Source organism: Hyposmocoma kahamanoa, unplaced genomic scaffold, assembly GCF_003589595.1.
Source record: "Hyposmocoma kahamanoa isolate Upper Pololo Valley unplaced genomic scaffold, ASM358959v1 215, whole genome shotgun sequence".
In the NCBI taxonomy this organism is placed as follows: domain Eukaryota; kingdom Metazoa; phylum Arthropoda; class Insecta; order Lepidoptera; family Cosmopterigidae; genus Hyposmocoma; species Hyposmocoma kahamanoa.
The window spans coordinates 1,886,426-1,911,971 of NW_020653736.1; the positions used below are offsets into that span (position 1 = coordinate 1,886,426).

Below are 25,546 nucleotides of genomic sequence, written 5' to 3' on the forward strand. Positions count from 1 at the left end.
CATTAAAAAAACCCATATCATTATATTCGGTTATATTTATTTGTTTATAAACTTTCTCAATCTACAATTAAACATATCAAATTGAGTAGCACTGATTCAGCTGTCAAAAACACATTTGTAAACAAATCCACGTGAGAAAGGCAGGGAGTCTATGCAAAACAAAAACAATAGGCAAGTGGCCAACGAGACAAAAAAGTTTGGGAAGCTTTAGGAGAACTTGGTCTGATTTTTGCCATGATGTAGTCCAAGAAATGTCCATAACGTTTTGTTAAATACTTTTCTAACCTTATCAATGTTTTATATTAAAGCCAACTGTTATACACTTAAAGTTTAATCGGTATTAATAGAAATTTATGATTTTTTAACCTACCGTTGATTTTGTCAATCTTGAGAAAGATCACAGCAACAAGAAGATACACTAAAACAATTTAAACAAATACAAAAATAATAAAGATCTGTATTTTAGCGAGCACAGTCTCTCTCAAAAGAACCGACTGGACTGACCAATATTGGCTCGCGTATTTGGAACTTGCGTAAGTAAACATTACGTCCTCTGAACGTCATGCGTCAGTGTTTTAGTATTTATTCGCAAACCGTACTGCGTTTTAAAACTGATATTAAACTCCGTCCAACCTTTTACGTAACTTTTGACAATAAATTCTAATCGATTAGGGATTAGTGAAAGAAGATAATGTCTGATTGGGATGGTGATGTTGCGTTTGACTAATTGTGCACTCAAGAATTAATAAAATTAATGTTAATTAACAATAAAAATTTATTATAATTATATAGAATTTATTTCATTTCATTATAATTTATTAGACTGGTACCAAAATTTATCAACTTGAATAATCTTCGTTACTAAATCTGTTGACTCGATAAATATCGGAGCTAAAGAGCATGTCGCTTCACTAAAATTAAAAAATAAAAGAGTCCAGGTACCATTGCATTTTTTGTCTACGGTTGTATGCCAATAATTACGGAAGTTCAGAGGCATGCATATGTCAAAAGTTAAATAAATAAATAATAAACGGAGTCTATAAATAATATAAAATAATTGTAGGCCATACAACTATTTCTCCCGGCCCGGGAATCGAACCTGGGACCTCTGCGTGGCAGTCCGGCATGGTATCCGTTCGGCTACGGAGGCAGTTAAATGTAATAAAATATGTCCCGCTATTAAGCTTCTTACCCCGCTGTCCCCAAAATATTTAACAATGTCCCGCTTTGAAAAACAAGGCCATACGTTACAATAAATATTTAAAAAAATATGTACAGCCAGTCCACCAGATTCCACAACATAGTTTTTTTTTTTTTAATTTGTGATCAATAAACATTTTTAGTTGTTTCTTATTTTTTGTTTAATCATTAAACATTTCCTAACTATCATAAACATGTGTTTTATTTTTAAAACAATAAGAAATCTACAGGCGTCCCGACCTGACCTTCTAGCCGACCTTTTGGTTGTGAGAGCGTTCTTACGCATTCGACAGAAAAGTGTAAAGAAATTCCAGCTTTTTGGTTTAAATTTGGCTTTATGTAATTAATAAAGATTAAATTGGCTAATAAAGTTTCTTACACCGTCATTCACTAATGATGCAAAAAAAAGTCATATCAAAATGAATTTTACTGATCACAGTTTAAAGGTTAAATTTGTTTAACACCTTTCTTCACACTGATCTACGCAGAACCAAATAGCCGTTACGGGGTCAGGTATCTTGGAGCATCGTCAGTATGTACCAGTAAATGCGTCAACAAAGAGTAACTGTGCTTCAAAAAAGTTTCTTAAAAAAAAACTTCAGTCAAGTAATAAACGAAGTACCTTTTTCCAAAATGAAATTAGTTACGTCTGGCCCGCACACCATGTTAATTAGAATTTATAACCACATACCAAATTATATTAAAAACTTGGAAAGACTTACACAATTTACTAAAAAACTAAAGGCATTTCTGATTAATAAATGTTATTATGACTTGCATGAATTTTTTGACGATACGTATGATGACAAATAACAATAATAATAGAAATAAAAATACTTCGACATCTCTTATTAATAATTATTGAAATTAATGTATTGTATAAAGTAAGTTTTCTAATTAAGAATAATGCACTGTAATAATGTATATAATAATGTAATGTTATGATATTATATTGTAATGTAATAATTTAATATAATTAAATAGTGTAATTTAGCCCTCAGATGTTGCTGTGCCCTTGCAGGGCGTCACATGTATACCATCAATTAATGTTCCATCTTAAATTTGTAATGTGATATGCAATAAACAATTGAAATTGAAATTGAAATTGAATATATTAAATGGGATTACGAGTTGATATAGTACATTGCAGACTGCTGGATGAGTACGAGTTATACACCTTGTATTAATACGAGTCAAGCAATCCCCGTTCTCACCGAGGCTTATATAGTGCTTATCTCAAACAATTCGAGGATATAATAAAAGACTATAGACAGGAAGATTTACATTTTACATTATATAAATAAATAAATATGCAATCTGGTATGGAGTTACCCTACGCTCAAACAATATTAAACTTCGTCGAATATTACAATGTTTCCACTGTAAGTTGATACAGATAGCCTGAAACGAGATAATAAAAACAAAAACGCGGCGCATATGACGCATCTCTGCCATTTTTGTATCAAGTCCCCGGTACTTTAGCATTGTCCCATTAACGGCGTCAGATTATAAAGGGACCCATTGTGCCATACGGAACGCTGACGTTAGTTCCTGCGTTCGTTTTGCCCTCTTTGGTCATGTAATTACGGACTATTTTGGTTATTAAAAATGTAATTATCTCGCCGGGCCTCTTTTGGGGATTTTGTCCTGTTTTTAGTATATTTGACAATACTTTGATAGAAGTAGAGTTACATGATTTTCAACAGTACTACCAATATAATACTTTAACAAGCAGTCAGATTGCATGGTGTAACTGGTCAGAATTGTACGTTAAGTCGAGCACGTGTGCTCGCTTCGGCAATTTAGTAGAGTGTGGCGATGGAAAGAAAAACGAAACTGATGAAGAAGAAAAAGGAATTTAAGAACGATTCAAAATTTCAAAATTGAGTGGCCAGGAGCTAGAGAAAAGGGTGGTAAAAAGGGTGGGATGACTTCCAAAGAGGTCGCATCATTAAAGCTAGTTGCTGTAAACAGAGCATTGGGCGCTTTAAGAACCTGTTTCTGAGAACCTAATATAGTTGACATTGTAATCATACTCACAGAGTTTCCTTCCAGATCCAGAGTTCATGTTGTAAACTTTATAGACGCGTCAGCATAATTATTTGACTTCGATGTAATTATGGTTCTAATTAACAACGAACTTTAAGAAGCTAGGAGGTAAGGTTCTAATTAACACGCATACAAACGTAAAAACCAAAGCTAAACCAAATACGAAACGGTGTCAAAGTGACACGTTGCGTACATTTGCAATCGCGCTAATAATGTTAACGTTTTAACTACATATGTATCGTTGGGAATGTATTTACCGTTTCTGTTGCAGACAACTGCAAAACAACAGGAAATTGTCCCGTGCGTACAAAGGAAAATTGAGCAGGACAACGTTTTCCTGTGTTTTTAACTAGATTTATTATTAACTAAAACATATAAGCGTTTTAGTTATTAATTTTATTGTTCTAAATAATTTTATTATTTACAGTTTATCCTGAGTCATTATCTGCTTATTGTCGCTTTAGTGCGTAAACCTCGTATACGTATTTTCAACTGACTTTAAAAAATGGAAGAGGTTCTCAATTGCAGTCGCATGTTTTTTGTATGCAAGTTACGCGATAACTCATTTACGAACCGATCAAAATGATTCTTTTTTTGTTGAAAGAGGGTACCTGAGTAGTGGTCTCATTTAAATTTGAAGAAAATATTCCCATTCTAAGGGTGGCAAACTAGGGGAAGAATGACTTTTGAGGTCGGTTCCTTAGTACTCTGTACTGATATTGTTAAATAGTTTATTTTTAAATTAATTTTTATTGAATTGATATTCAATTATTTTTTGTGAAATTACTCCACTAGTTTGTTATTATTTATTTATTATAGACTGGTAGCTGTAAAGGTACTAACTGGGTGATAAATCTTTAATAGATTTCTCATAGATGGCGCTACGACTAAAAAGTCGTTGAAAGACCAAGTACAAAGACACGACGCAAGCACATAGAAAAATTCGTGAGGTCCGTTGGTTCGTTCCGTGGCTTAGTTGGTATAGCGTCTGGCACGGTATGCAAGAAGACGTCGGTTCGAGTCCGACCGGATCAAAGGAATTTTTTCTGAGTGTTTTTTCTGAGTGTTCGATCTTTGTATTAATAATTATAACAAACTAGTTTATTTTTATTGATTTTTTCAGCAAAATTTATAAAGCATTATAATTTAATGAATATTATGGTGGTAAGCATCGTGATATTCAATAAATTGAGTATTACACAGATTAAAGCGACAACTCTAGACAGCCGCTGATAACTGTAAAGGTTGAGTGAGGAAAGCCTTTCATATATTTCTCACAGATGACGCTATGGCTAATAGTCGTTAAAAACCAATAACCAAGATTTACACTGACACAGAAAAATTCGTAAGATCTACTGGTGCGTTCAGTAGCTCAGTTGAGAGAGTGTCAGGAACGGTACGTGAAGGCATTTTTCTAGCTTTCGATCTTTGTATTAATAATTATAACAAACTAGTGGAGTAATTTTATAAAAAAATAACTGAATATCATAGTAGTAAAATATTTAACTGACTCGGTGGCCCAATGGTTAATCGATTCCCGGGCCGGGAGAAATATTTGTATGGCCTACATTTATTTCTCTCGTGAATTTGGGTGTAATTTGTGGTTGTCTATGTGTGTGTCCATGGCACCCGCGACACAGGGTCTCCCTATGTTGAGTGAGCGTTATTATTATAATATTATACATCTCTTGTTTAATGTATTATTAATATAACAGCATCTAAAAAATATATAATTTAAGTAATTAAAATACTGTTTGTAGTTAACAATAATTATTGTGTTTACTATATTTTAAACAACATTTTTATTTTCGTCCTGACAAAATATATAGAAATCACAATCGAGGTATTCACTCTAAGACGACATTATGAGACTGTGGTTGTCGACCTCGGTGGCCTAACGGTTTTGAACTGTGTGCGCTAAATGAGGAGGTCCCGGGTTCTATTCCCGGTAGAATCATTTTAGGAAATAAACCTTTTTAAATCGGTTTTGGAATGCTGCCCTCTTTGTCATAACTAACGTATTTGCATTTCGGGTTATTGACACTGACACTTTTATCGTCACCTAAAAAAATGTCAATCACTCTGATTTTGCAACAGTTCATACTACTTCAGCTCGAATTAAAAAATTTTCCCCCACTACTAACGTCCATTTTGCATGGATCGAGCGACAGGGACACAGGCTCTATTTCAGAATTAATTCTTTTACTTCTATTTAGTTCGGTTGATACAAAAAATCATTGGCATTATTATTTATTATTGGTACAGCGATTTTCTTGTGAAGTTTGTGTTTGTATTCTTGCGTGAAAATTTTTAGGAATTGTGTTTTCACACCGTATAGTAATCAGTGCATATCCTCAAAGTTTCCATAGTCAACCAAAGCCGCTTGAAGTAGTATAGACTCTTAATAAAACTGAAACTAAATAAAATATAAAAAAACTGATCGGAGGAGGTTGTAGACCTTCGCTGATTTCAGAGAATTTGTTAATAACTCCATTTCTTTGTGCAGCACATTAGCGGTGGCAATCCAGTAATACGGTTTGATGCTTAATTGAGTGATCAATCCAATTCTAATCCCTCTGGCATGTTTCGTAGATTGGAGAATATTTAGTAGCAATACCTCTAGCTAACTGTGAAAAAAAAAACACCTATTGTTATTGTTGTTCCGGTTCAGAAGGGTAAAAATGCTGGTGATATTACAGACACATGGGACTTGTCGACTTATGTCTCAAGGTGACGGGTGCAGTTGTAGTGCCCCTCAGATCTTTACGATTTAAAGTATTGAGTGGCACTGCAACTGTTATGGACAGGCGTGTAGTTTACTAGGTGCACGACTTGTTCGTCCCGTCGAAGTTTGGGGACTTTATTCCAATGGTTGTGAACCTTTACCGCAATTGGCCAGTAAGGAGCCTCCCGGTCATTCCTTTCCTATACGTCTGGAGCATCCTGAGCAACAATCGACGAGAACCTTACACCGATTGCCAATTCATTTCATAACGATGGCAAGCATTATAGTGCATTCCATCGATACAATAAGAAGATTGGGCCAATATGACGGACTATGATCCAAATCCTCTCCTTGATGGAGATTCTAGAAAATCTTTTAGGTTTTGCTAGCGTTCTCTCTTCCGTAAAGCTCTTTCCTTGGCCGGTTGCTCCAAAAACCTAAAATAGCGAGCAGTAAATCCTATAATCAACAAACTTTCAATAAAAATTTAACACTCGATGACGTAGAAGGAAACATGGGGTAAGGTTACCTCGTTGTATCATATCTAAACCAGGTTTATGAAAAAATAATGATCCGGAAGCGGAAGAAGTAAGTCAGGAGCCAATGGGAGACGGGCGTGTTGGTATGTTGTTTGCAACATTCCATATTGGAAAAGATTTAAGCCGCTCATTGGCTAATTGAAGATTGGAATCGCGTATAGATTCCATGTTTGAAATATTTGAAATCGTTCTATTTTTTAGGGTTGTCAGTTCATTATGCTCTTCTTCTTATCTTTTTTATTTAGTGAAAGATAAATCAATAGACCCAGTTGCAAATAGAACTGGTATAACTTTTACTTTCTAACTTCTTCAAAATATCTACGCCCCGATTCTTGATCTAGATTTTATTCACGATTTGTCGTGAATTTACCATTTCAAATAGTACTTTCTCTCCACTGAATTTAGATGTGATTTTAATAGCAATTACTGACTGAACAAATGTAGAAACAAGGGATGCCTAACGTGAGCCAAGCCTGCTTTCGAAGATTCTAGTAACGTCGAAAATATTCGCTGTTTCCAACAGGCAATTAACAGTTGTTGAGTGGGGGTCCAACACAGACCTGGTTGGTTATGATCGAATATTACTATTAGTAAATATCGTCTCCGAGAAGACCATTACCATTAAGATCACTTTCCAAATAACATAACACAAAGACGCGACACATCGAAACAAAAACAACATAAAATACTAATAATTTTAATACTGAGGCGATTATGATAAATGAAATTATTTCATGAAAGGTAATGGAAGCCAGTGATGGCCTGTAATTACGTATGGCAGTAATTTTAGCGCAGCGACAACCCTGGTGGTGTGGCGGTGATAAAATAACGGTGGCTAACGGTCGTATTGTTAATCGCGCCGTAATGACAGCCCGAGCAACCACAGACGGACGGAACAATTAGATACCGAATTATTATTGTTAAGAATATTTTGTGCAGAAGCCGTTGATTTTATGCACGCCTCTTCAGGGGATTTTAACTGTGAAAGGGGTAATAACTTATGCCAAAATCAACCACATTGGTAATATTAATTTTGTTATATGCACTAACTAAAATCAGAATTGTTATAAATAATTTTAAACTAAGTTATCTTTATACAAAATGAACCTAGAAATGTACGAGAAAGCAGGTTTTATACTTTACCTAATTGCTGAAAGTTAATTATACATGTTGGGAATTTTAATTTCAAATAATTTCTCTTTCGTATCCATTGTGAAACCGAGACTATACAAATCTAGAAAACTCGGACCTACTTCGGATTTGGAATCCGAAAAAATACGAATATCACTTGTACACCCAGAGATAAAATGATCCCTGTGACATTTAATACGATCAAAGTACTGTTTTTGAACATATATATAACTGAATGTTGTAATATTTATTTATTGAATACGATGTTGTTTTACTACTAATTCATATTTGAACCAAACCAAAATTCCTTCAATCTTACTAGGCTCAGAATCAACATCTGTTGCCATGCCGGAGCTACCAACTGGTCAACAGACCGCGACAGCAGATCGCACGAATCTTTCTACGTGCTTATTACAGATTTTTGGATTTTAAACGTTGAATGCTTATAATGTTTAATTCAAGTAGACGAAAATTCTTCGAACGCTGTTGCTGACAAACGAGGTTTCAAGCCCTTTACACGTATACAGGTCGTTTTCTGGGAAATAGATAAAGGTGATACGCCTTCAAGTTACTTAAAATCAACGTAATTTCGTATCTTGCAAGTAAGCGTTAAACATGACATAACGCCTATATTGTTATAGATATCAGTTATTTCCTAGAAGCAAACGCTCGCTGTTGTTATTCGATATTGCAAACATCATGACTCCCGGTGAGTAATTGCACTGCCTCTCATATTTTTACGGTGTCGTAAAATGCGATAATAATAATTATTTTCCCGACAATTCTTAATTCAGATTTTCAAACAAGAGAATTCCATTTACTATGAGTACGTAGCTGCAAAATTAACCAGAACCAACTGAGACAAGCCTAGCCTTTAATGGCCGTATCAACCATCTTGGTTATTCGGGAGCTGTACTTTCTAACGGTTCTTTCAAGTATGCACTTTCTTGGCTTCAGAAGAATGTAAGCAAAAGTGTTTATCTGTGCTATAGCTATGGTTACACGGTGAATTCTTTTTTTCTTCCGTGGTTTTCTCAATTGCTTAGGATTCTTGCACTGGGTCCCACCCAAGCCTGCTAATTTTAAATCGTCTCAGTTATGTGTCTACACAGTATTCCGTTCAAAGTTAACAGGAGTGACTTATCAGTGGCTAGCTGCTCCTATTCAAATTCCATTGCAATTTTTTGGTATTCTACCTTTCAGTGGCGAGTCGATGATGTAGTCAACTAATTTATTTGATGCTGTCTCGGTGGCTTTAATTTGAAAACTAAATTGCTTAAACGAGAAAAAAAATTTTAAATGGATAGTAATTTCAATGACAGTTTTCCGCCAAAAACTGCCTCCGTGACCGAGCGGTTACCTTGCTGCACTGCCACGCAGAAGTCTATATATCTAGAAGTCTATAGAAATATTTGCATGGCCTACATTTATTTCTCTCGTGAGTTTGGGTGTAATTTATAATTTGGGTGTAGTTTTAGTAAGACAACATTAGTAGCAGTAGAGCTCCTTGTGAAAGAGTGTACTGCCACCTTATCCGCCGCCAAACGATAATGTGAGCTCCGCTCCGGTTTCGAAGGGTAAGGGTGCTGGTGAAATTACAGGCACACGGGACTTGTCAACTTATGTCTCAGTACCTCCGAGATCTTTGCGATTTAAAGTTCCGAGTGCCACAGCAACTGTTATGGACAGGCGCTAGCTTTCCATCAGGCGCACGACTTGTTCGTCCCATCACTTAATATTATAAAAAACAAAAACATCGAAATGGAAGGTTCACAATCCTTAGTATAAAGTTTGGGACTTTATTCCAATGGTTGTGAACCTTTCCCGCATTGGGCTAGTAAGGAGCCTCCCGATCATTCATTTCCTATACGTCTAGCGCATCCTGATCAATAATCGGCGAGTACCATGCACCGATTGCCAAATCATTTTATAACGATGGCAAACATTATAGTGTATTCGAAAGGTAAGGGTGGTGAAAGTACTTCAAACAAAACTACAGACAACAAAAGTCAACTTATGTCTCAGGGTGACGGGCACAGTGGCAGTGCTCCTAAGATGTTTGAGATTAAGGGTCGTATTCTAGAACTCTATTCAATGCTCAAGTCAGGATTGCACTGGAAACACAAGCTGGAAATACGACCCTAATGGCAGAGACTTGAGTATGATATCAAGTGCTTTAAACCATACTAAAATCCTGACTTGAGCATTGAGTAGAGTTCTAGAATACGACCCTCAAAGTTCTGAGTGGCACTGCAACTGCTGTGGTACGTTGGATTCGTCCCGTCGCTTGTTAGTATAAAAAAAACAATCGTTAATGATTGAATGCCATTACTACCATTCCACTGACGCTATTCAGATTCAATTGTTGTTCAAACTTGATTTAGAAGTATAATAAATATTATCATAATTTCCATATAATTTCAGTGGAGTCACAATGGAATTTCAAGAAAAATAGCAGACTTGGAGCTTTGGTCAGGTCATTGTGTGGGCCTTCATCCTTGTTACTAAGTTCTTTGTCTGTTTTTGGCAAACAAAAAACAGTAATAGTATAATAGATAGATAACGTAAACTACACCAAGTTTATTATTAAATGTTCACATAGGCTGTTGTTATTCCGTCGGCATGTAGTTAGGCGTTTCTCAAATATTTATCGAAGGCCTTTGAACTCGTTGTTAGTGCCATAACGAGTGTGTTGAACTGTTTTTTTCTATTAACCATTTATTCCAAGAAAATTACTGTGCAGCGTTAGGTGCGTGATCAAATGTGGCCCCAAAATATCTCCCCGGTGGACACTTGGAGATTTACATAAAAGCGTGTATCAAACTAACACCGATCTTGCTGAATTCTTCTAAAGTTCTTTGTGTTTTTAGGTTTTAATTTAGTCTTTAAATCATATTTATATATATAGCATTACATCATCATCAACGTACCATCAACTTGCTATTGAAGAGCAGAATACCTAAAAATTACAATAGCAGTTGAATAGCAACTCGTCACCATCGAGTGTATAACCAGAAATAGAGACGAAATAAGGGCCATCTATCCCTGGCAACTCATCAGGTAAGTAAATAAGCCTTATATCACTTTTAAATATCAACTCCCGTTTGCACTGAAATCACAAATTAGAGAGCTGAAGTAGTACAGCGCCAACAACTGACCTGTGTGTACGTATTCCAAAAATATTCTGTATTTATTGTTAGAATAATATCTCTAACATTGGGGGGTTGTTCGATTCGGTGGTGTAGGAAAAACAGCAAAACATCTAATTACAAAACAAACTTGGTTGTCACTTATTTTGGACAGTTTGTGTTTTTTTTTAAAAGTTAGTGTTATCATAAACGGTCGATTTCACTAACTCTGTAGATCATCAGGATAAAATAAATGACGCCGTCTGTGGTTGTGTGGCTTGCACATCGGTTTTCATAGTGTGTCAATCTCCGAGATCCCGGATTCGATCTCCGGCCGGGTCAATGTAGAAAAACAAACTATATTTTCTCGGGCCAGACCCGAGAAAATATAGTTTGCCCGTGCTATAGACCTATGTTTGTTTTACCGTGTTGTTGTTTCCGATTTCCATAGCATAAGTGCTTTCGCTACTACTTACTTTGGAATCAGAGCAACTTATGATGTTGTCTAATGTTTATTTATTTATCAATATAAAATACATCTTTTTAAAATTTAAAGTTGGTAGAGCAATGGGGACGGAATCCCGTGGTCGCAGATTCGAATCCTGAACGGGTCGAAGGAATATTTCTTTGTGGGTGTTTAATAATTATAGCTCAGATTATATTGTTTACTTAAATGTCAGACATTTCGTAGCCAATGCCCATCCGCCACTTACTTTGTATACATTTCTAAAACTTAATAACATAGAACTGAAACCAGAATCTACGCAAAAATCTTTCAAAAACCGTCTATTTGTCTCAACATAGCATTGAGTCTTCCAACCCTGACGTGGGCGGAATCTAAAACGACGGAGCCATATCCACACGAAACTTGACTCTACTTAATAATGTCAGACTATAAAGAAAAACAAAAATGACACCCCGTCCTTTCATCTAGCAACTTTTGTTTTACGGCTTTTTGAAATTAGGCCTTTCTTTTCAATGTTATGAGAAAAATAAATCCCCGATACGTCAATCATTGCCTCTGAAGTGAAACAGTCAAATTAACAACCTCATTAACTTTTGACTTTGTCTGGTAAGCAAATAGAAAAAGAAACATAAATTAAAGCGTAAAAAACCCTAATACAAAACAGAGTACCTACTCCAATAAAGTCACCACCTGTAAGTAGAGACATTTCCTTCCGATACCGACACTTTTGCACTCGATATTTTTCAGATATTAGTACTTTTTCACAAGTATCGTGTCGTTTCGAATAATTCCTACTTACGACACCTCATATCATGCAGCGAACCACAATACAATTTTTTTTTCCATGGCAGTCCCTTTATCACAAATGACTTGGCTGTATAGTGTATGCCACCATTCGCCTCTTTATAAGAATGAGAATTAAGAAAAATAATTAGAAACATTTGAATTGACATATCTGACAAACATTACATTTCAATTCCAGCGAAGTATGTTACTTCTTCAGAACGTTTGTTGATTGAATTGATCAATTGGTTGAATTAATCAAAGTCTTTTATTATAATTAGAAATCATAAATCAAATAAAAGACCTATTAATCAATATGTTTTGTTGGATGTAGCTTCACCCATCAGCGAGTTTAAACAATTTTTATTTATTATTGTTATTTTAATCATAGTTTTTATTTAATATTTTTTAAATATTTTACAGTTCTTTATTATTATTTATACGTGTGCAGTGTATTATTATAATATATAATTGAATGTTTCATGTGATTCGGGTACCGTCATAATGATGATTTTTTACATCTTATTTAGTTTAAGTTTTATTGATAAGCAAAATCAGTTTAATTTTTTCAAATAAAAATTAGATGCCCATATCTCGAATGTTACCAAAATGCATTTGTATGACAAGGAAGGAAGGTGTTGCTTCTTATACTTACTATTATTACAACTAGCGTAGTGGAAATGAAGTTATTTTTATATGTGTTAGACCATTGGACCTTGAAAAAAGGAAGTTGTCTAAATAAATATAATTATTATTATTATAATTCAGCTCTAACTTGAAAAAGCTCTAAGTTGTTAGACCTGTACAAGTAGTTAAATAAAAATATTTTTTATGACCTAATCGAAATATTTGACAGGAAATAAGATGTAAGATTTAATCTTAAAGATTTATTATTTTTGACTAAATTAATGCACCCCTCATAGAAGAATGGCATAAGTGGAGTAACATCAAACATGTTTATTTGCTCCATTAGATACAGAAAAATATAACCCACATCCTCGACTCGACTAATATTGTAGATAGAGTTAGAAGAATAGAAGAGGTAACTTGACATGCTTGTGACATCTTTTATTATTGTGTTGAGGTAGTCTAATTGACGTTATATTCGTATAACTAGATATTTGTATGTTATTTAATATATGCGAAACATGTTTGTACTGGCACTGTCTCTTGTAACATCTTCTGTTATATCATGTTTAAAACAAATATACTAGTTATTATTATTAAGTATTAATAACATAGATTCTATTTCACAAGTACGAGATGTACTTGTCCGTTTTTAACGATGCCTATCTGAATATAATTGTAAGTCAATGATCTGAACGATAAAAACTAACTGTTTTTATAAGAGTTTCGTGAACGTCGGTATATCACATTTCCTAGAAACCAATACTACTGTAAAATCTCACCTTTCCTAGGCCAAATAATATTGGTAACATTTCATTTTTAGCGCCGAAATCTGATCGTAGAGTGACTAAGTCGAGGTAAAAAACCTTTACAATTTTTTCTTCTCATTTCTGTGTCTTAGCTTTGTAGTTTACTAAGAAAAATATGCAAAACTATTGTTTTCGAAGTATATAAGCAGAAAATATGAAAAAATTCTAAACATTTCCACGTTTTTATTAAAAAAATATCAGAATTTTTGAATACTAAGAAAAATTTTAATAAATGTTTACGTTTACGTTAAGTTACGTTTTGTGGCACAAAAAGTGTAGAATCTAGGGTGAGTTCAACTAGTATTTTGCCGTTTTTATCTTGGCTCAATAAGTATAAAAAAAAATATTTGTCCTTCATTCTTGTTAACATATAATAAAAATTTTCAAAATAAAAGTAAGTAAATAGATAGTTACACATCATTAGAGGATAATAAGATTTCTGGACAATAAATTCTCAAAACCTAGTCTAATTCAAAAGTATAATTGCCGGTTAGAGACAAGAGACTGTTAGAAAGCATATCATTTGCTTTGCTCCAGTAAAAAAGCGTAAAAAGCGAACGATCGACACAGCCCGTTAGATGCACTTAGCACTGCTTGGACGCAAGACTCGGCTGTATAATAGATCTACGATTAACTATTTAAAAAAAAGAATTAGTCTGGTTCTCCGTGAGTTTCAACAAAGCCCTCCAAGCCAAAATTATTAATAAAAAATCAACAAAGCGCACCGAAAAAAAAATTAATCGTAAGGTAAACCTAAGAACTCGATAAAGACAGTTATTTTGTTTGTTTTTTTCTTTTCTATTCAACTGCTATCCAAATTTATAAAATTACTTTACTGGCTGTATCTACTAATGGGTAACTTTCCGAAAAATTTCAAATTAGAAATTTTTCAGGAGAAAATTTCGAAAAATTGGAAAAATTTGAAGGCACATATTATGTTCTACGCTAAAATATATACTTTAAAGTTTTATTAAACATGGAGTACAAAATAATATTGTATAGATAAAAGCAACTTACGAGTTAAACGAGGTTTAAAATGATTGGACAACAGCTAAAAAAAGGAACATAGGTTAAAAAAAATGTTTATAATGGCTACATAGTTTTCATCCAGTATCTTCAACTTTTAATAGCTATCAATTGTTGAATGTGGAAAAATATTGAGAAAAATATTTTTCTGAAAAATACGATTTTTTCCTAAATGTAATTTTTTCCTTAACCTAATAACTAGCATAGTCATTTACTTTGGCAACATTCAAAGAAAGGTTTAATAAATGATATTCAATTTAATATAAATAGGCACCTACTTAAGAAAAATAAGTACTCATAGATTTATTTTATGTACCTACTTATACATGTATTTATTTAGCTTAATGTTTCAATTACTTCAGATAGATTCATAGATGTAATAGAGAGGTAACTATACTTAGTGTAATGTCTATTTCATTATTCAGCAATTATTTATTACAGTCCGCATACCAAATAGGTAAGACAGCATTATGTCAATAATGAGTGAATAAAAAACCTTCAATATGTTATATTTTTGAATTCAGTCCCATCAGCAAATGATTATGATTCTCTTCGAAGACAAAACACAATAACGGCATCAGCAAAAAATGTAAAAAATACGCATCGAACGACGAATTTAAACATGACCGCTATTATTTCGATTTTATTCTTTTTTTTTAAATCACATAATAAAGCAAATTATTAAAAATTTCAATTCGTTTTTTTAATTTAAATCTGTATGTAGGTATAAAAAAAAGAAATTTCCGATTAACAAACAACAGTCAACGTCTTATTCTCTCAATTAGAACGGGTAGACCTAAAACTTAAATCTAAAGAATTTGCTAATCTAATAACAATGTTAAGAAATTAAATAGAAAATAATAATTTTGAACGTACCGAATTTGAATTTTCGAACTGTCAACTGTTACTTTTTTAAATAAATAAAAAGAACTCACTTTGGCTCCAATCTGGTTCCCGCACTGGCCAGCCTGAAGATGCACTATTTCCCTCATTTTGTGTTAATTTACTTATCTTATAAACTAATTAAAATGTTTCTCGACTGTCTCGCGTTGCGTCCCGCGCAACCACTCGTGTCGACTGGCCGAGGGAAGTGAAATAAAAGCTGACGGATGAGCGATATGTCGCTCGGGGTGCGAGTATTTGGTGTGGGGATTTTACCCAAATTTGGGGAGTTATTTCGTAAATAATGGCCTACGCGAAATCAAATAAATATGACTAATGTTATATTATGAGGTTGACGATTTTTTAACGCCCCCATTTTTATTTATTATCAACAACACGAACATTGATATAAAATATCAATTCTAGTATGGGATAATACTGTCCAATTTCATCAATTTAATCTAGACTTAGTTCTAAATATTTAATTTAAGTTATTTATGTGTTATCCTATATTATTTATACTTCTAAAATATACCTTAGACATATGAATATACTGATCAAATAAACGAATTTAAGATAGAAGTTATTTTTTCGTTATTGTTTTTTTTTCAGTTCACATTTCTCATGATGATGTTACGAATATGCTACTGAATCCATTTTAAACAGTACAGTTAAGTACAGTTTTAATGACAGTTTAGATAAGTTTAAAGATAATTTAAAGGGTTGTTCTATATAACAATACAAAGAGTTTACTACATACCTTCTAAAATATGCAAAATAAAAATTAACTGTCTTTAATGAGATTCTTATTTTATGCGTCCGTTACGTTAACATAAAGTAGTTTTATCTTTTCTACGTCATACAAAATGGGGAATATTATTCCGTCACGCAGGCAACACTGGTGAATCAACGACAACTTCCAGCATGTTCGTTCAATGGTTGAAGCAGCTGCTATTCTATTTTATTTGCAATTATTTCCAGCTAACGCGTTTTACGTTTAGCATAGTGTTAAGTTATTATAAAAATGTCTTTATGGTGGCAATGGAATACAAATATTGAAATAAAAAATCAATTTTATTGTTTTAATAAATAGTAAAAATAAAAAGTGCTAGTTTGTGGCTTTTTTGTTTCTTGCAATTAGGAGATTTGATTTAGACATTCTGACAACATTTTGTTATTGAAGATTTTTATTATGTAGGCTTACATTAACTATTTTATAACAATTATTAAATTTTTTAAAAACCGACCTTTAAATTTCGTGCAGTTACATCTGTTTGCCAGGTTTTGTTGAAATCTGTTACCGGAAAGTACGCGAAACCGGGTTCATCCTCTAGTTTGCCACCCTTAGAGATGGAATATATTCTTCAAATTTAAATTAAAAACCTACCCTCTTTTCAACAAAAAAGAATCATCAAAATCGATTCACAAAATATGCCAGAGTCATCGCGTAACATATATACAAAAAAAACACAGTCGAATTCAGAACCTCCTTTTTTTGAAGTCGGTTAAAAAGCTGTGAATGTTTACATTAATTGATCATTATTATCCTTTGCAAATTCTTTCACAACAGTCGGAAGCATTACAATGTTATACCATTGCATTGGTACGATAAGATGAAGATTCTCCTTTGATCCTTGTACTAATTACTAGCAAACAAAATAATGAACCAGAGTTGACGTGTAAGGGAATCGACGCGGACTTGGCTTGTTTATGTCTATGTAAAATATGCACAAAACCTGTAAAGAACCATTAGATCTATACTAAAAATACATCTATCGACTCATCCGTAGAACAAAGATCTATGTGCAAGATTAGTTGTTCTCGGGACATAGTACATTTCGTTCGTTCTTCTTCGCTGTGGATATCAGATCGACTGTTGTTTGATTTTAAATTTCCGAAATGAAATAGCATATATATATTCTCAAAACACCTTTACATAGGCCTTAGTTTGAATAAGGAAATTATTCTCGTAACGTATTTATTCTCTTTTCGCTATATAATCACATCGGACTCTGTTCTTCGGATGAGTCGCTATATTAAATAATTCCTTAACTCGCCAGTTTCAGTGACCAGATGGTTAATGATGTAAATAAAGTCGCACATATATACAAATCAGCCCGTTCAAACTTCGCGAAATGCTCTGTTTTGCACAGAATTTTGCGTATTTACGAAGACAAATTTAAAGACGTTGATATCGTTTTTTTGAACCGCAACAAATTTATTAATTCATGATGATTACTCCCCCACTTTAAAAGATAACAATTGTTATATAAACAGAGCACAAACACATATACACATAACTACCTCCGTGGCCGAACGGTTACCATGCCGGACTGCCAAGCAGAGGTCCCAGAGAAATATTTGTATGGCCTACATTTATTTCTCTCGTGAGTTTGGGTGTACTTTGTGGTTGTCTACGTGTGTGTCCATGGCACCCGCGACACAGGGTTTGCCTAGTGCGGGGCTATGTTGAGTGTGTACGTTATTATTATTATTATTATACAAATACACCTTCACACAAATAGACACACAAAAGCGCATACTCTACTATAGTATTTAAAAAATATAGTAATTATAAAACTAATGTCTAAATCTGTTAATACAACGGAATTAGACATTAGACATTTGCAGTCCACCATTGACAGTCTGCTGACCCACAACTGAGATTATTTAAAATTAGGAGACTTGGGATCCTGTGCAGCTGACCTCCTGACGGATATTTCGCACACTGAGAATGATAACATCATTATATTAAAAAAACTAATTATGTTTATTGTCATCTTGGGTTTGAGAGTACGAAGTTTATAACGCAAAAACCCCTTGTACGTTGTTTGGCTATAATTTGCTACACAACGTAATGACGTTTTTGTGACAAAATATTTTTTTGAGATATCATAAAAAACCATAACCCAGTTTTAGAATACTGAAATTGTTTAATGATATTTGTAAGTTCCGATAACTCGTACACGTTAACTAATTTTAACTGTTTTTAAAGGAGAATTTTGTTCTGTATCTTTTCCTATTTAAAACGGATATTTGACCATTTGCAGCCGCGTTTTAGTTAGTGGAAGGCAGACATTTTTTGGTACCTAGTGACAAAGATCGCTGAGTGCTGGAACAATTTACTAGTAACTCTGTGAAAGGTATCGTAATTTTTTGGATAGTGTCATTTGCACATGTTTTGCATTAAGACCTAAATAGAACAGGATTGCTGAGCCAGATTTACGTTGGTTAGTGGATTTAAGTTATAGAGTAAGTTTTCTTTATTAAAATTAGGTTTCATGACATTATTTGTTTTTATGAATCCTTTGTGACGATATTGCTAAGAAATGTTAATTTACATACAAAGATTATGAGGAATAATGATATCTACTAAAGGAAATTCTCAAAAATACCATTATTTTATTGTGGTAGGTGAAAATTTGTATAATACTTCTAAACCCAGGTAGGTTACCTATTATTTAAACTGAAAACCGCATTCAAAAATTTCGTTTGGTAACAAATTGCAGTTATCACAATTTTCAGAACTTTAGTTACTCTTTACTCTAAATCAAAAATTTTGCATTGTATCACTGTTATTCTTAATGTGCGATTTATAAAACAAAAATAAAATCGTGTTTATTTGACATGCGAAGTACATTATAATATATCAAATAATTCGTTCATAAATAGTAAAAAAAACACAAATAGGAAAATGTAATAATAATAATAGAAAAAAAAGCATGTCAAAAAGGTCCATGGTTCAGCTTTTGAGGATAAGTTGACATTCTGTTATAGAAATAGAACACCACAATTATAAAAAAAAAATTCAAATAAAAACACAATCAGACAGCAAATACATTAAATTAAATTTGAAACATACAACTTTTCAAACAGCCACAGCAGACAATTTCGTTTATAAACGAATTATTTAAATATTTTCTTAATACACAGACGCTCTAGCACCGGTTGCATCCATCAAAACATGCTTAAACTCGATCGCCCCGTTTTACTCTGCTTCAATCCCTAATTACCCTTAATTGTGAGAGAATCGGACAATGCGAAGACTGAAGTACCATTTAGTACCGTTCGCTCGTCCATTGTGTTCGACAGACACCGGCGATTATCTCGAGACATCCAAAACGAACAAGAGCATGTCATTTACTTACTTTATAGAAATAGAAACAATTTACAAAAGCCTTGATGATTGGATGAATGAAACATTTCTTATTGCACTTTAAAATCACACAGATCAGTGTGCAGCTAATGAATTTACCCGAGAAGATTTTAACTGCGCAGCTTTTGTCTCTAGTCACGTCGTACGTCAGAACCGAAACGCCAAACCATTTAAAAATAAGAAGACTTTATTCTTCAACACTACAACGCTAAATAAAAAAACTTCTAATTATTCATACGAACACTTGGAAAAAATTCCTTCGATTCGGCCGGATTCGAACCGACGTCTTCTAGCAAACCGTGCCAGACGCTATGCCAACTAAGCCACAGAACGAACCAGCGGACCTTACGAATTTTTCTATGTGCTTGTTTCTCGGATCTTTCTATCTGGTTTTAACGACTTTTTAGACGTAGCGCCATCTATGAGAAATCTATGAAAGTATTTCGTCACCCAGTCAGGCACCTTTACATCTACCAGCCCTGGGTAGAGATGTTGCTATTCACTGTAATTAAGTGTTTTATTCAATGTTATTCAATTATTTTTATGTGAAATTACTCCACTATAGTTTGTAATAATTATTAATACAAAGACCGAAATCGATCGAATACTTAGAAAAAATTCCTTCGATCCGGAGCAATTTCACAAAAAAATATTTGAATATCATGTTGGTAAAGCATCACTTAAAATAGTGGCTTAAAAAAATTGATGATATTGAAGAAAAGGTAACATCCTTAGCAATTTGCTGGTTTTCAGGTATCACCTTGAGTATAATAATATAGAACCACAAGTTAAGTATATTCGTCGTTGTAGACGCCGCATCATGTAGTTTCTAATTAAATATATAATTAAGAAAGCACCTCACTCACCGCAATTTTACACTATTATTTTATAAATTCCAGTTAAAAATTGTATACCAAACTACAAATGATACACGCACCGACCATACAGCAAAAAGTGTAAAAAGCATTTAACTACATACATATATGTATATGGGTTTCTCTCAGAGAAAAGTATAAGGAGACTGGTATCATGACTGTGGCATCACAGTACATTTACTCAAATATTTTATATGCCCGTAACAATATACCTACATAATTTCAATAAGAAAGAAGATATCCATAAAATTAACCTTTAGAGCTAAGTCCAAACTCATGGTACTACAATTTCGTTTAACCAAGGTAAACAACTCTTTTATGGGGAACTGTATACGTTTTTACAATAAGATTCCGGAGCATATATTAAGTTTATCATTTCCTAAGTTTAAAAACTACATTAAAAATATTTTGATCGAAAAATCATATTACAAATTGAAGACTACGTGTTAGATAAAGATGTATGGAAAGACGACATGGCTCCAGAGTGTTTTTAGTTGTTTGCACTATAATGGCACGTGCGTTACCAAGACGGCTCATTCTTTTGTCCTCTCTTCTTCTTACTTAATCCACGCTACATGTATTTTTCTTCCACTCTACCTTATCAGCCCCCATTTCCATACTCTTTCTTATCATATTTCTTAGACTGTATTTCTTAGGCCCCTACCGCGCCCCCTAGCGCTTTAGCCCCTTCAGCGCCCACTGGGACTATGTTTTTTTAGGTCATGGAAAGACAAAGAAATAATAAGAGTGCACCAACAACCACACTGGGGCACTGCATACAGACTAGAACTAGTTTAGAAAAATTCATTTACTAAATTGGTCCTAAGTCCTAACCGAACCCGGGACATCTTTATCCAGAGTCAACAGTGAAAGCCGTTAAGTGTTTTGGCGTTAGTACAGATGTAACAAGTATGAAAAAAGCAATGGTTCTCCATTATAAAAAAATGCAAAAAAATGTTCTCTTTCTAAAGAATTGTGTTCTGAATGTTTGTTTGATGCATAAAACTACTTTAAATATAGTCGGACCATTTTATCGCAGCTGTATACTTAAAAATATATCGCATGGTAAACTAGAAATTGAAGACGCATGGTCAATCCTTTGGGATCCATTGTTTAAAGTTGAAAGTAGAAAATACCAGGATCCGATGCTTGAACACTCGACCACAAGTTAAACTATCCAATCTGTTACTATGTAAATCAGCCTTTCCTAAAGTGGGCGATAACACCCCCTTGTGGGCGCTGCAGGCCTAAAGGCCGAAAGGGGGCGGTAAGAGACCCAGAAAAAAAATGGGGGCGTTGTGTAGAGGCTTAGGGGGAGATTTGTAATTTCATCTAGGAAGACTCTTAGACACCGACTGAGCTCTCGACTCTCGACTGCAACTTGTGAACATCAACTAATATTAGTTAAGAGATTGCTCAAACTAACTCGGTTCGATATTTCTCTCCGTGTTATTCATATATCTGTCCTGTTTTATTGAATAAATAAAATAAAAATCATGTCAATCGGTCGCTCCGTTTCGAAATGAAAGTAGACACAAACAAACAAATAAAAAGACAACAGACACAGTTTCGCATTTCAATAGTTATTAGTATTCCTAGATAGGTAATTTTCGTAGATAATAGACGGCGGGCAATCATGTTTTAAAAAGTTTTTGTTAAATAATCCAATTTGTGCATTCCTGTATCAATCGGCTGGTTCATAGAATACTTGTTCTCACTTGTTGAGTACGATTGAGCGTCGAATGAGATAAACGAGTTTATGAATGTTTGTCTTATTCCTGTCGGTGCGTGCTGCTTATGCAATCCTATATAAACAACGTAATATTTATTTAATTTTCATTTTCGGTTTCGCGCATAATATATAAGCAACACTTACGTTCACCACTTACATACGTATTTCTCAAAACAAAACAATGTCGGAAGTAAAAAAGAAGAGACGGCAATACTGTGCGGAATATATTAAATTCGGATTCATTCAAAATCCCACAAACCCATCGTCGCCTTTGTGCCTTCTATGTCTAAAAACATTTTCGAATGAGCAATGAAGCCTTCAAGACTGCAAGATCATTTGAATAAAATGCATCCAGATAAGAAAGACAAGAATGTAGCATATTTTCAAGACCTAGAGAAGAAGTATAACACTCAGCCAAGTGTAGCAAAACTCTTTTCGGCGGCTGCTAAGCAAGCTGACGACGGACTTCGATGTTCGTACAATATCTCTTTGTTAATTGCTCAAAAAGGCAAACCACACAACATCGGCGAAGAGTTAATTTTGCCAGCAATAAAGGAAGTAATAACTACTGTGTTTCATAAACTGGCCGCAGATATTATCCGAAAAATTCCTTTGAGTAATAATTCTGTGCAATGACGAGTTGATGAAATGGCAGAAAACATTGAAGAATCATTGTGCGCTCATCTGAGGACAAGTCAATTCTCAATTCAGCTCGATGAGTCCACTTTACCAACTAATGAAGCATAAATTGCTGACTTACGTGAGGTTTATTAAAGATGAGAAAATATGTGAAAAACTATTGTTTGCTAGAAATTTAGAGACCGATACAAAAGGCGAAACCATATTCAATACATTGGAAATGTTTTGTGATGAGAAAGAGATTCCCTTGAAAAATATTATAGTTGCTACTGATGGCGCTCCGGCTATGACAGGGTTCCATAAAGGCTTCACGCATGGTACACATTCATATTTAAACACAATTTTCAGGTTCTGCCCACTGCATTATTCGAGTTGACTACAAACGCACCAAACACGTAAATGTCAAAGGAAAAACCAAATCTAAAAGGTTGCAAATTGCTATAGCGCTAAATATTTTAACGTTTTAACCACTGTCGTCTGTCGTCACTCATAGCTCGAGTGTCGCCTGGGCTGCAGTTATCGCGTAACATACGTACAAAAAAAGAAAGAAAGAAAAAATACTGTCGATTTGAGAACCTCCTCCTTTGTTTGAAATCGATTAAAAAATAACAATGCAACCATGAGTATCTAAAATTTTATTTGTTCTACACTGATAATTACGTATTTCTACCTTTTTTTTACGTTATACTCAAGGACATATCGTTGGTTTAAATTTAAACATTTTAAGTGTCATTTGGGTGGTTTTCAGGATATGTGAAAAACTTTTTTATGAAAAGATATTTATAACTTGCTCAATTTTCTACCTACTGCTATGGTGTTAAGGAACAAAGTCTCCATAGCAGTATAGCAAAAGTCTCTGCCTAACCCACAATCACATCAATTGGCTTACTAGAACAGCGGTCTGTCTCAAAAACACCTGATTCATCCAGAAGATGAACAAAAAAACTAAAGCAACTATGACGCACAAAGCAGTAGCGTCAATACTTTATTGTAGCCACGTGATTATTTTAGCCAACACAAAAGTTCGAAGTCTTATTCACAATAAAATTTAGCATATTATTTTAAGTATAGTTGTGTAATAAGTAAGAAAGTTAATTGTTTCAGGTCGAGTCAGTATTTTCAAAAAGCAGTGTCAAATATAACTACGTTTGTATAGTCTATCTTTTGTGAGGACGGATTAAAATGGCATTTGTGGGGTTGCCAGTTTTTATAAAATTTTAATAGTTATGTAGTAGTTGTCGATAGTTTTATCGATAGATTGTGAAAGAATATAAAATTTTGCCAAAAATGACTTAATTGTGAATGTACAACATTCTAATGATTACTAATTGCGATATTGCCTTCTTTATTCTTATTTTGACAATTGGCCTACTAGTATCGACATCAATTTACGTACATTCACATACATTTACATTTTAACAAGAATAGTCGGATTTAATTACGTGTATTGAACTAAAATGAAAAACTTTAAAATACGTCTCCTCTTTTTCTTAAAACTTACATTTCAAACTAAATTGACAATTCAAATGAACTTTTGCACAATAATTGGACGAATAATGACTTGAATTTGAAATATAAATGATGAAGAGTTTATTGGTTGTCATAAATAACATAACTAATGCATTTGTATTGTGGTAACCTTCGTAATTTTGCTACCTAAAGTTTTATCGTCACCCAAAAATATGACAATTTGCGCTGATGTTGCTTAACAATAAATCTGAAACTAATTAAGATATAAAAAAAACCGAGTAGAGGGGGTTGTAAGTCTCGTATTGCTGATTTCAAAATGTCGTTCACGTTAGTTATGACTAGTAATCGGAATAGACAGAGGATATATTTACTATAGTAAATATATATAATATATTTTCGGAATGTTTAGGAAAACTCCGACAAAACAAGACTTATTTAATACATTGTTCATTTATGGACATACCTCCGGCATCCTAAAATTACCGCATCAACTCTTTCTAAAGGTCGAGGAAAACGTTTTAACTTTCTGACTTTCTCTACTTTCATATACTTAAGTGATTTCCCGAATCCCGAAAAAATCTGGGACAAAAAAATGTTGTCATAAGGTAGTCTCAACTTCATTCTCCGTTTCTCGAAGTTTGGGTATTATATTCTACCGATTACGATCACTGGTGACAAGGAGAGCTGCACTGGACCAGATGTATTTTTAATCGTGAGGTCTTTTCACTTTATCGTCTATATATTTCTCAAGCAAATAAACCACAAAACCTATCAAAGGATAGAGCAACTGGCATCCCGCCAAAAATGTCATTGACTCCTGCGCCGGTCGCGCACGTTCGACCTGGCGACGCCGGAAATCGAATAGACTGAAAAAACACACAATTCCGAATTATGCGTTCGTTGATTGTTAGTTTACAGTTTAAGTGTTCTTTTATACAATTTTACAATTCCAATAGAGCAATTTCATCGAATTCTTTATTGTGGCTCCTAAAATGTTAGCTATAATAATTATAACGAAACTCAATGTATTTAAAAAAATACAAAACGCCATTCGAGCGGGAGAAAAAACAATGGTGGCAACCATTGACTTACAAATAAATGGACGACGGGTCTAATACAAAAACCACGAAAAAAATGTCCCAAGTCAACCTATTCGAAATTTAAATTGTAATGTCATCGCAGTATCGCGCTGTCAGTCGAACAAATGAAGACTAAAGCGGAGTTTGACGCTCTATATACGGTTTTAGCGCCTTAAAAGTGCGGACACTTTTTAGCGCGGACCCGACGTCCATATAATTGTAAGTCAATG

General features: G+C 33.9%; 1 protein-coding gene across 1 annotated transcript in view; it reads right to left on the reverse strand.

The window, feature by feature from the left end:
- The window catches only part of LOC113227747 (tubulin beta chain-like), a 51,018-nt gene extending 35,429 nt beyond the window's left edge, over nt 1–15,589 (reverse strand). The window contains exon 1 of the mRNA XM_026460736.1: nt 15,419–15,589. Within this exon, the coding sequence (XP_026316521.1) occupies nt 15,419–15,475 (57 nt within the window). The 5' untranslated portion in view covers nt 15,476–15,589. The remainder of the gene's footprint in view (nt 1–15,418) is intronic.
- Nucleotides 15,590–25,546: the final 9,957 nt, after the last annotated feature.